The sequence below is a fragment of the Lactuca serriola genome, chromosome 6 (genome assembly GCF_051521515.1).
Source record: "Lactuca serriola cultivar US96UC23 chromosome 6, Lser_US96UC23_V15, whole genome shotgun sequence".
In the NCBI taxonomy this organism is placed as follows: domain Eukaryota; kingdom Viridiplantae; phylum Streptophyta; class Magnoliopsida; order Asterales; family Asteraceae; genus Lactuca; species Lactuca serriola.
Genome location: NC_136413.1, coordinates 137,475,151 through 137,488,252, shown reverse-complemented (window position 1 = coordinate 137,488,252; position 13,102 = coordinate 137,475,151). Strand labels below are relative to the sequence as shown.

General features: G+C 41.7%; 1 protein-coding gene across 1 annotated transcript; it reads left to right on the top strand.

Annotated features, from left to right (window-relative positions):
- Positions 1-5,990: 5,990 nt before the first annotated feature.
- LOC145060196 (uncharacterized) lies at positions 5,991-6,854 on the top strand. The gene is made up of 2 exons (XM_079007904.1): positions 5,991-6,158; positions 6,231-6,854. Exons 1-2 carry the CDS (start codon positions 5,991-5,993, stop codon positions 6,852-6,854), a joined length of 792 nt encoding a protein of 263 aa, XP_078864030.1.
- The last annotated feature ends 6,248 nt before the right edge of the window (positions 6,855-13,102 follow it).

Here is a 13,102-nt window from a genome sequence, read left to right as displayed (position 1 = left end):
TTCGGTGTCCAGATCCGATCTATGAAATATAAGGCTCCGCCACACTTGACTTCCAAGTTCTTATTCATCCCTCTTAGGGATTCACCCGCCACATTTTCAGGTTTTAAGGCTTCAAGCTGAGCCTCCTTAATTTGTGTGGACATATGTGAATGGATAGTCATAGTCAATGATTTGACTCTACGACTAGAGTATTCTTTCCGACTTAGGGCGTCAGCTGTTACGTTGGCTTTACTGGGATGATAACGAATTTCACATTTATAGTCGTTGAGTAGCTCGAACCATCTTCATTGTCTCATATTGAGCTCCTTCTGGTCGAATATATGTTGAAGGCTCTTGTGGTCTGTAAAGATAGTGCTTTTCGTACCATACAGGTAGTGTATCCAGATCTTCAGAGAAAAGACAACTGCTCCTAACTCAAGATTATACGTGGTGTAGTTGACCTCGTGTGTCTTTAGCTGTCTTGAGGCATAGGCGATGACCTTACCTCATTGCATGAGAACACAACCGAGTCCTTATTGGATGCATCGCAATATACCATGAAGTTTTCTAGTCCTTCCAGGAGGGATAGTATTTGTGCGGTGCATAAGGCTCATTTCAGCGTTTAGAACGCCTTCTCTTGTTTCTCTTCCCAGTCAAAAGCCACACCTTTTTGGGTCAATGTAGTAAGCGGTTTCGCGATCCTAGAGAAGTTCTGAATGAACCTGCGATAGTAGCCAACTAGGCCTAGAAATTGACGAATTTCTGTAGGCGTCTTCGGTGCTGACCAGTTATCAATGGCCTTTATTTTGGAAGGGTCCACATGAATTCCCTCTTAACTAACAACGTGACCCAAGAATTCGACTCTTCGAATCCAAAAGTCGCATTTAGAGAACTTCGTGTAGAGCTTCTCTAGTCGTAATGTCTCCAAGATCTGATGTAGATGCTTACTATGCTCTTCCTTACTACGAGAGTAGATAAGTATGTCATCAATAAAACAATGACGAACTGATCCAAGTAAGGACGGCATGCCCTATTCATTAAGTCCATGAATACTACGGGCGCATTAGGCAATCCGAATGGCATCACTACAAACTCGTAGTGTCCATAACGAGTTCGGAAGGCTGTCTTCGGAACATCCTCCTCAAGCACTCGTAACTGGTGATACCCGGATCTCAGATCTATCTTTGAAAAGTATTTCACCCCTTGCAGTTGGTCGAACAAATCATCTAAGCGGGGTAGAGGGTAACAATTCTTCACGGTAAGCTTGTTCAGTTCTCTATGGTCAATGCACATACGGAACGATCCGTCTTTCTTCTTCACGAACAAGACCGATGCTCCCCTGGGTGAGAAGCTTTATCTAATAAAGCCCTTGCTGAGCAGCTTGTTAGGTTGACTGGATAGTTCTTGCATCTCAGCTGGTGCTAGACGATAGGGCGATTTGGCTACTGGGGTAGCCCCTGGAACTAGGTCGATTCTGAACTCGACTTGACGCCGTGGAGGTAATCCTGGTAGTTCTTCTGGGAAGATGTCGGGAAAATCACGTACCACTGGGATGTTCTTTATATCCATCACCTCTTGGCTCATATCGACAACATGAGCAAGGAATGTGCGACATTCCTTTCGCAAGTACTTATGGGCTTGAATACTCGAGATGTACGAAGGTTCGTGCTGGGTTAGTTGCCATAGATAACTAGAGTTTCACTAGACGACAGATTAAGGCAAACGACCTTTTCATAACACAAGATGTTGGCACGATGAAGACTCAACCAATCCATGTCGATAATGACGTCGAAACTTTTAATTGAGATCGGCATGAGGTCGATTGAAAATGAATGGCTATCTAGAGTTAGAGTACATCCTATGTATATACTGCTAGTGCTCTAAGTCTTTCCATTAGCCATTTCTATAGTGAACAGTTCTTTAAGTGCACGTGATTTTTGCTTAAGTAAGTGAGCAAATTTTTGGTTCACGAAACTCCTCTCCACTCCACTATCAAACAGTATGCATGCATATGAGCTAACAAGGAGAAACGTACCAGTGACCACTGTGGGGTCCGCAACCGCTTCCTCATGGCCTATAACCAAAACTCTTCCCACTCTGCCAACGTTCCCTGCCTTTGGGTAATTTCTCTTGTAGTGACCCACCTCGCCACATCCGTAGCAAGCCTAACCCACACCCACGTCGGGGACTTAGGTGATTGGCCTTGGCGGAGCCTTGTAGAAACGGGTAGTGTGCCCTTTCCTGTTGCAGTTAGTGCACTGCATTTCCCGGCAGGGTCCGTAGTGATTGAAGCTGCACTTGTTGCACTTGGGCAAGCTCCCAGCATATTGCCTCATTGGCGTAGTAGCAGTAGGTGTTATCGCAACATGAATGAGCACGACCTGCTGCTTTTTGGCAGCATTCTGCGTCGCATTCTTCTTCTTATTATCCTTGAACTTCTGTTTGTTGTCAGCGGCTTTGGAGGGTTCTGGGATGGCCAGGGTTGTTGTTGTTGTCGGGGTGCGGACTTCATGGTCAATGATCCGTTGTGCCAATCGCTTGGCACTATCGAAGGTAGTGGGATTTGAAGCTAAGACATTCCCATGAAATGGAGGCACCAGCCCCCAGATATACCTCTATATCTTCTTTCCCTCAATAGGGACCATTCCCGGACATAGTGCCACCAGATCGCTGAATCTGGGAGTATAGGCCACTATGTCGGAGCCCTTCATGGTCATGCTCCAAAGTTCCTGTTCAAGTTTCTGAACTTCGCTCCTCAGGCAGTATTCTTCGATTATGAACTCCTTAAGAGTTTCCCATCCCATAGCATTAGCCACTATTAGAGATAGTGACTTTACATGGCTATTCCACCATGCCAGGGATCTGTCCGCAAAGGTGCAGGCAGCAAATTTGAGGGGCCAGACGGGAAGATGTAAGAGTTTGTGTTTATGAAAGGATGAATGGGTCCACGGCAGGTGGCCGTGAATTGGGAAAAATTCATTATGACCTGTGATTTTCAGAATTAGCGTATGTCGAGTTCTAGTGTGATAGGATCACTGGATTGCGGATGCAATAGCGGTGATTTGCAAGTGAAGGTATAGATTGTGATCTATACCCCTGGAAGGGCAGCAGTTGTTTTGTCGATCAATTTCAAGGTCGATATGAGTAGTTCCATACAGGTAGTGACCAGTAGAGGGAGAACTTCGGGTCTTCGTCAGCATGTTCGTAGCCATTGACGATGCCTCTGTATTTCAAAGTGGGGGATGGCCTCCTCTGAGGTTCTAGTGGTGCGAGAGTGGGATCAGTGGTTTGGGCAAAGCATCAGGAGATTCTGTGTTGGCTCCGAGGTATTCGAGTATGATGTCCTTATTTCCAGATTATTTTGAGTTGAGATCTGGCAAATGGTGTAGCAAGTATCTATAGTTCCGGTGGGAGCACTTCGGCTAATTGATGTTAAGTGAGATTATTCGAGAATGTGGATTGCAGCAGGGAAAGGTGTTTTGTTATGGCGAATGTCGTCAAAAATATAGCAATGCATAATTTGGGTATGTGTGTACACCTATCTTTGATTGGTACGCAGGGCATGAGTTAAGGATCACTGGGTGGCGTCGAGCTGAGGATGAGATTGTGAAGTGGTAAGAGCAAGTGTGGTAAGATTGCGGGGAGCTTCTGTTTCAATGACTTAGTGCAAAGGTTTGTAGTGATACTACGGGGAACCATAGTACTCACTATTCAGTGAGGGTTGTGGTGATACTGCGGGGAGCCGTAGTACTCACTATTCAGTAAGAGGTTGTGGTGATGCTGCGGGGAGCCGTAGTACTCACTATTCAGTGAGGGTTGTGGTGATACTACGGGGAGTCGTAGTACTCACTATTTAGTAAGAGGTTGTGGTGATGTTGCGGGGAGCCGTAGTACTCACTATTCAGTGAGGGTTATGGTGATACTACGGGGAGCCGTCGTACTCACTATTCAGTAAGAGGTTGATGTGATACTGCGGGGAGCCGTAGTACCTACTAGTCAGCGAGAGAATGTTATGATGAAGTACTCTCTGATCAGAGCATGACGCAGAAGAATTTTAGGCTTGGGTAGCCCTAATATTTGAGTTGTGGGAGCCTGGTGGTCGAACCAGGGGCGAGACTGGGGTCTCCATATTTGTCGGGAGTTGTTATATGCTGAATTGAGTAGTGGTTTCGCAACCAAAGGGAAGTGGATAAGTGGGGTACGCATGGGTTACAGATCATGAGTCATGATTTGGGTGCTCATTTGGGTCGAGTGGCTCCAAATCTGGATCAGACCAAACTCTCGAGTTTGAGTTTGGCTCTCGTGGTGCGTTGGGTAGGCAAGATGAGATTCTGGATTCTGAGATGGGTTCCATGTTGAGGGGTATTGTTTATCATCTAATGTCTTAGACCTGTGTAGGTCAGCACTCAGGTACGGGAGGTACCGCGAGATGCATGGAACTAGGAGCAGTAAACGACAGAGGTCGGGGTGTAGTCGATCTTCAGTTGGGAGTGTAACATTCGCTTGGGGTAAGGCGAACTTCGTGACTTGTGTGTCACAATGGGCCGATGTAGTTATTGTGAGAAGGAAACCATTAAGACGGTTGGGATAATACAATGGATAACCTTGGAGGTTCATCTGCTGGGTCGGGAGATGACCTGGTGCTCAGCCTGAAAGGGATATTAAGAAGGGAGTTGAGGTTATGTTTGTTAGTTGTCGGAGGACGCTTCTGAACAACCATGATCATTTTTCGTGCCTGAGGTCAGGGTGTTGAGGGTTCGCTGTTCAGAAGGGTTGTGATTGCAGTGTAGTGGGTGGGTCCCTGGTGTGATGGGATCCTTCCATTCCTTGGTATATGATCTGGATTGTTTATCATGTTTGGGACGAGTGATCGGTAGCCAGTTTTGGTCATGGTCTTGTTTTATCAGTCCCCACTAGAGAATCAGAGTGGCAGTGAGTTATCGGGGTTTGTTATTTGAGGAGCGAATAACATGGTGATATCTTAAGAGGGCGGTCTAGCTGTGTGTCAGGCTACTAGAGTTTCCAGATTCTTGAGAGTCAGAAGGGGTAGCATAGTGGCAGATGGGTCTGTCCTTTTCCATGGAGGAGTTCCAGTTTGGATTCAAGTGTCCAGAAAGGAAGATAGTTGTGTGTTATGAGATCCTTTCGATGGTACTGTTCGGTTATTGGATTAGATTTATTTGTTGTTGAGGAGCGATTTCGAGGGCGAAATCTAATTCAAGTGGGGGAGAATTGTAACATCCGGATTTTCAGAGACATTATTGTGTATGTTAATCTTGGGATTGGAGGAGGGACTCGACAAGTTGAGGGACCAACTCGCCGAGTCGAGTCGAGTTGATTGTGTTGGTATTTTAATCTTGAAAGGTTTATTTAATTAGTGTTTTGTTTTTTGTTATTTAGTAAATAAATTGAATGGGTCTTGAATGGGTCATGTGGACCAAGTATTATTGCTGGAAAATGGGAACATGTGGGCTTACTGGTTCCTTGTTTGAGTTTGATTTGTTTTAGTTCCGTTAGGGTATGTAGGCTATAAAAGCCTCTTTATTTTCTGAATAATAGATGCAGCAGTTTTGAGTTGATAAACAAGCCTTCTTCTTCTTCTTTTCTCACATAACATAACAGAGATATATTTTAGTGATTGTTGCTGCAGTGAAGTGTATATAAAGGGCCTGATATTCCAACAATTGGTATCAGAGCCTAGGGCTCGTTTAGAAGAAGAGAAAGGCGATTTCATGTGAGTCGCAGGAAGAAGTGAAGACCGGCTGCTAAAGCAGCAAAGACCGTCGCCGGAAAAGAACACCGGCTTGAGGAAGGAAGAACTGGCGAGAAAACTGACCGGAACTCGCCTACAACATAGAAGCAAAAAGTGACCGCTGCCAGTAAGTGACCGTTGAAGGCAGATAAAAGGAAAAGAAGCGACTGACAAAGCAACAAAGGACCAGCTGCTTAACAATCAGACCGAAGACCGGAGATTTGCCTGAGAAAAGAGATCGAAGTTAGTGACAGAAAGCATGGCAGGAGGATCAAAAGAAGAGGGATCAAAAGAGGTTGTGGCTCAAGGTACTGCTGTACCATTTCAATGTCCTAAATTAACTGAAACCAATTATACTACTTGGTCTATTATGATTGAAACTGTTTTGAGAGCATATGGACATTGGGATGCAATAACCAAAGATGCAGTTGATGAGAAGAAGAATTATACCACTAAAGGCATAATTTTTCAAACCCTCCCAGAAAATGTTCTTTTATAGGTTGCTAAACACAAGAATGCAAAAGATGTTTGGGAATCAATCAAGGTTAGGTATATTGGAGCTGAACGGGTGCAAAAAGCAAGGCTGCAAACCTTAAGAAATGAATTGGAGATGCTTAAGATGAAGGAAAACGAGTCAATCAATGACTTTTCGGGCAAAATAAGTGGTATTGTTGCCAAGTTCAAAAGTCTTGGTTCAACTCTTGAAGAGGAGGTGATTGTAAGGAAGTTTCCCAATTCAGTTCCAAACAAGTACTTGCCAATAGTAGCTCCAATCGAACAATATTCTGACCTTGAAACTATGACATTTGAAGAAGCTGTTAGAAGGGTCAAAGCCTATGAAGAAAGGCTTCAAAGTCATGAAGAAAAGGAGGAAGAGCAAGGTCAACTCATGATGGAAAGTAAACAAAGACATGGTGATAGTAGTGGACATGGAAGAGGACGTGGAAAGAACTTTGAAAGAGGTGGAAGAGGCTGGGGAAGAGGAAAAGGTCAAGGTGACAAGAGTGGCATTCGATGCTATGATTGTGGAGACTTTGGACACTTTAGCTGTGAATGCACTAAGTGGAATGAAAAACACAAAGAAGCAAACTTGATTGAAGATGAAGAACCGGCTTTGCTGTGATGGAAACCAAATCAAGATTAAGGGGGTGAATGTTGGTATTTTAATCTTGAAAGGTTTATTTAATTAGTGTTTTGTTGTTTGTTATTTAGTAAATAAATTGAATGGGTCTTGAATGGGTCATGTGGACCAAGTATTATTGCTGGAAAATGGGAACACATTGGTTCCTTGTTTGAGTTTGATTTGTTTTAGTTCCATTAGGGTATGTAGGCTATAAAAGCCTCTTTATTTTCTGAATAATAGATGCAGCAGTTTTGAGTTGATAAACAAGCCTTCTTCTTCTTCTTTTCTCACATAACATAACAGAGATATATTTTAGTGATTGTTGCTGCAGTGAAGTGCATATAAAGGGCCTGATATTCCAACAGATCGCGCAGATTAATGAGTGGACTCGACGAGTTAGAGGAAGGACTCTCCGAGTAGGTACTGGGCAGAGAAACCCTAATTATCTGTGTTTGTGACCTATTTAAAGGCCCTTATAGCCTTCATTTGCGGCCACACTTTCCCTTGAGAGGCTGAGAGAAGCCCTTAAACCATTCTAACCTTGGTGAAGTGAGTGTGTAATCATTTTGGGAAATCTTGGTGCATTTCTATGAAGAAGGATGAAGAGCTTCATGATGGTGAAAAAAGGAAGGCAGTGGATCTATGGTATTGAGTGTTTCAGCTGCTAAAAGAAGGTACAAAGTCCTCATCTTGCCCATTCCTTGTGCTAGATCTCATTTTGGGGGTTTTAGGGATTTGCTTCCATCTATTTGAATCTATGAGTTGAATGAGACATGGGTTGAGGTTAGAAACCTCAGATCTGGACCTCCTAAGGTCCTTAGAGTCTAGGTGTTCCAGCTTTAGTTGTTCAAATGAGGGTTGATGAGCTAAATCCTTCATGAAATGCATATAGAAGCATTTTGGAGCTATAGCTTCATGTATGAACGTAAAGATCGAAGCTTTACATGATTTTTGAGCCTTGGGATGATAGATCTAGTGTTTAGAGTAATAGATCTGATTGAAATCGTCTGAATGAAATTTTGGTCTAAATGAACTCGCCGAGTCGATGAGCCGACTCCTAGAGTATGTTGGTTAGGGTTTGTCCCGAGAGCTGAATCATGCGATAGCTCGACGAGTTGGGGGTCAACTTGACGAGCTGAGCTGGACTGTCACGAGACTTCTGAGGAAAATAAGTGGACTCGACGAGTCGCAAGGGTGCACTTGGCGAGTCGGGTCAAACATGGACTGTTGACACAAGTTTGACTTCTGTTGACTTCGGCGTTTTGGTTAATATGACTAGTAGAGACCATAGAGGGGTAAAATGGTCTTTTATCCACTTCAAAAGAGTTAATGAGAGAAAGAATAACCTTCGGTCATTAGATTTGTGATTAGAGTATCACTTAGAGATATTTATTCCTTGTGTTAGTCGGAGGCTAGTTCGAGATTCAGGAGCGAGGTCTTTACTTGGTGCTTGCCAGGTGAGTCTTCTCACTGTACTTTACCTTGAGTGGTAGTTATGTGTGACCGGAAGGTCTTATGTGCTTACATTGAGTATTATGTTATCCTGCCTTATGTTTTATGTTGTGCATTATTGCTTTGTGATTTATGCCATGCAGAGCTTTACAGACCGGACCAGAGGGTTCAACGATTTATGAGGCCAGAGGGTCCTCAACCAGACCGGACCGGAGGGTTCAACGAGTTAGACCGGACCAGAGGGTCCAACGAGCTATGGGACCGGAGGGTCCCGCTGAGACACATTGACCGGAGGGTCTTATAGAGTATAGCGTTGAGTGGAGAATTGTTGTATGTGGTATTTTGGGGAACTCACTAAGCTTTGTGCTTACCGTGTATGTGTTATGTGTTTTAGGTTTCTCAGGATCGCGGGACGACACCGGCTTGATTGTACACACCAGAGAAAGAGTTATGAGGATCCTGGATTATTAATGGAGTTATGCTTTGTAAATTGAATAAACAAGATTCTTATATAATATGTTATGATAAATATGCGATTTTTAAATGAATTTTTTTTGAAAATTTACAGTGTTACAGGGTACTTATTTTCGTTGGTAAATATCTAGGATAACCCCTGATTTGAATAATAAAATATTCCAAAATTATCGTATTCAAATCGGTTATCCTTATCATCTAAGGAAGGCTTCCAGAACCCTTCTAGAACCTCACCAAAACCTTCTACACCAGGAAGGTTCTGGAATTGCCTCATTTTCTCAACCATTGAACAATTACAATTAAAGCCTTACACATTTAATTAATTATAATTAATCAAAAATTAATTGCAAATTAATTCTAAATTAATTCTTAACCATTTATAATTAATTAATTAATCAAATAATAAATCAACAAATCATTTATTCACTATTCTAAAGTTGTTCCTAGTTATTTCTAGTTAATAAGGGCAACACAAAAGGACTTTCCTTTTATTCCATAAAGTATATCAATTTAGTTATGACTTTAGACACCTAATTCAACAGTCTCCCACTTGGATAAGTCATCGACTACAATTGCAAGTATGGACCTTGAATAAACATAAATGTGTGCTTTTCCAAAGTCATTGTCGAACTCTGATTCATATCAAACATTGGCCCTAAGATAAGTGATCAAAAATTCTTTTGTTCTATAAGATATCATATGGACACGAGACATGGATACAAATCAATCTCATAGTCCAAGATTTAGTTTGCCAATTTTCGATTTATAATGACCTTATTAGACTACAAATTGAACACATCAACTTAGACCAAGTTGCGCCCAATACTATAATGTCAACATCGAATCATCGAGGGGACCAAAGATATCATTTTTCCTTTTAAAGCCAAAAGGAACGAATAAACTTCGACGTCATAAGTTGTAACATCCTGTTTAAAATAAAATAATTAAATAATAAATCTGGAACCCCGAGGTGTATTTTTATTATTATAGCCAAAATCAAATAATACTTAGCGGTCGTGTTGGTTTCGGGGAGCCAAATGACATGGTTTGGAGTTTCGGGGGTTAAAGTGTAATTTCGGGACTTATTTTGTAAAAAATTTCAGTTGTCAGAGGGTATTTGGTATCATTTGGACTTAATATGAAAGGATTTATGAAAGCAGGTGTTAAAGAGTACATTTTGGACCTAAGTTGAAAAGTTTTGTAGAGGAGGGGCCATTTGGTAACATTCGGACTTAAGTTGAAAGAAAAGAAGGAAGGAGGGACCATTTCTGTCATTATGGGTTGAAGTTTGTATGAGCTGGGTGTGACATCCTCATTTTCACGGCCACAAAAGAGCAATTTTGTTTATGCTTTATAAAATTAGAGTACTTCTTTTAATAAAAATGTTGCGGAATTTGTTCCCAATAAAACATGATAAATACGTTATCAAAGCATTTCTGAAGAAAAGTATTTTTATTCATTTTAAAACATTTGGGATGTCGTCGTCAATACAGAAACATAAGCATAAATAGAACTTACATTCATTATCACTAGTGATTTATATCTCCTTAATCTCTCAGTGTAATGTGACTTCATATCAACACCTGTGATATAAATAAACTGAGTGGGTCAGGTTGGGAAACCTGGTGAGTACATAGGGTTTTCAACCCATAATAATATAATTATTATGTTTAATCATTAAACAATTAACCCAATTACCCATCCCCATTATCTTCTTTATTCTTAAGGATCTACCCTAAGACTCAGTTATTCCTCGTTCATTATTTCCTAAGGATTATCCTAAGGAATAGGCACGAAATCCATCGTTGCCACGGTTTACTCAACATGCACTAAATCCATAGTTGCTAGGGTTTGCTCATCAGTCACTAAATCCATAGCTGCCATGGTTATCTCGTTTATCGACAATATCGTTTCTGAGAATCCACTCGCAATACATGTCAATGGGTTTTTAGAATATAGCTGGTGAATACACAGTTCAAATAACACCTACAGGTTACGAGCCTGCTAGTGTTCCACTGGACTGTCTAGAATAGTCTGTGGTTGTCATCCATACTCTGCTAGATGACGGGGCCAACATTTAGGTAAACGACTTCTCTCATGGTTCACCTCTCACCCTTATCTCATGGCCTATGTCACCTCTCATCATTTTGTTTTTGTCACACATCAACTATTTTATCTACCCATGTTTTACCCAACACATTTTGTAGATATAAAATACATATACAATTTAAATCATTTAAAACATGCATCAAATCGTTCATCCAGCATAGATAACAAGTATACAGATAATATGCACACATAGCACGTAATTTATAAAATACTTCATATCTATGTGTAAGCTGGAAGTAACTATGCACTCACTTGTTAAGGTGGTGATTCTGCACTCGAACAACACTTCGTTATCTCAAAATAATTTTCCCTCGACAAAACCTAGTATCAACATCACTAGGGTTTAGTCTAACACTCGATGAGAATAATTCATAGTATAACTATTATTACTATTATATAAGCGTTAAAAAATACTTATATAGCCCATAATAATAGCCCAAGTACTTATTATAAGTTCCTAATAACATTACTATATTAGAACATAAGCTATACTAAAGATAGGTTATGCGTAGCTCACTTACATCGGGTTTTCTTGAAAACCGGGCTTTGCTGGAGTAGCGTTTGCGAGCCGAAAGACTCTTTTTCTCCGGGCTTCGGGAGTCTCGGGGATTCCTTCGGGTGCAAGGGGGTTTACCTAGGTTTTAGGAGGCTTAAGGGGAGCTAGAGAGAAGTTCTAGAGAGAGAAACTAGAACAGGATGGTGTGAGGAATTCGTTTCACCCGACACCTCTATTTATAGGGAGATAGAGGCAATTTCACATCGTGAAACATAAATTCACGTCGTGACCCGCTGGAGACAGCCAGACACAGCGTGGTGCTGACACGTGGCATTGCACATAGGGTGGAAATCAGCCGATTTTCAAAAACTCGTAACTTACGCATACGAGCTCCGTTTTCGACGTTCTTCTCTTCCACGCATAGGTAAAAACAAGATCTACAACTTTCATTTAGACTCCGTCGGCAAATTCTCAACCGATTTTAAATTTAACAGTACGAGGAGATTATATTGTTAAATGTCCGCGTAAAATTCAAAACTTCTACATACGGACTCTGTTTTCGTCTGTCTTTTTACCATTGAGTTCCTATTAATGAGATCTTCAACTCTCATTTAGGTCGAGTAAGCCAAAAACCGCTTGATCTAAAATTCAAGTTTCGGGTCGTGCATTGTTATGCCAAATCTTGGAAAATTCATAACTTCCTCATATGAAGTCAGATTTGGGCGTTCCTTTTTATGGAAGCTCTCGGTTTAATATATACTAAAACTTTTGTTTAGAAAACTAAGGCTAAAAAGTCCTTTATCAAAAATTCACTATTTATGTCTCTCGGTGCCGTGCCAGTTTTGCCGTAAAACTTCGACGGGCTATAACTTCTTCGTTATAACTCGGATTTAGGCGTTCTTTATATGTACGGAACCCTTGAGACATATTCTACAACTTGTTTAAGATTAGTTATTCTAAATAATATTTTGTCAAAAAGTCTTTTTCGACCCCTATTATCTCTAAATTGACTAGCCCAGATCTACGGGCGTTACATTGGGTATATAACTCGTCGACCCCTCCGTAACCCTAACCCTAATAGCAGCCGCCACCTTATACCTCCCTTAACCTCCATCCGCCACTCCTATTGTTGCTATGTGCGGCCGCCGCCTCTTAGCCAACCGGTGTCGTAGATCGAAACCAACCGTCGCTGCAGCCACGACAACGACGAAGAGTCTCATGTGACGTCGTTTCGGTGGGTCGTCCGACCATATAGCACTGCTTCTGTCATCTCGGCCAACCTTTTCTCCTTCTCCTTCTTTCTGTCACCATTCATAGCCGCCCGTGACATCGTCGGTGTTGTTCCAGCTGACCTTGTTGTCAACTCCATTCCACAACAGCAAGTTGTCGTCGCTGCGCCAAAAGCATCGAAGATGTTGTTGGGTTATGAGAATTATAACACTTGTAAGTGTACATGCAACCCTAAATACCTTGGATCTATGTTTTCTCTATTATACATGCAAATATGAATATTCCAAGGTATTACCCTAACTAGCATACAATCTTTGATACTTGGGTAATAAAATAGATAGAATACATACCTTGTTGATGTAGCTTGACTCCATGAAGCTCGGGATCCTAGTGCCCCAAGTGTGACACCTCAAATGGTTCACACAACATCATCAACACTTGGAATAACCATGAGAAGAAGACACTCATGCTCAAATCGGCTAGCCCT

What these genes read in the sequence shown, in the direction of transcription:
- LOC145060196 (XM_079007904.1), top strand. Translation starts at nt 5,991, where the DNA reads ATGGCAGGAGGATCAAAAGAAGAGGGATCAAAAGAGGTTGTGGCTCAA. An exon ending in ATGCAATAACCAAAGATGCA is followed by an intron (nt 6,159 to 6,230) that starts GTTGATGAGAAG and finishes GTTCTTTTATAG; the next exon opens with GTTGCTAAACACAAGAATGC.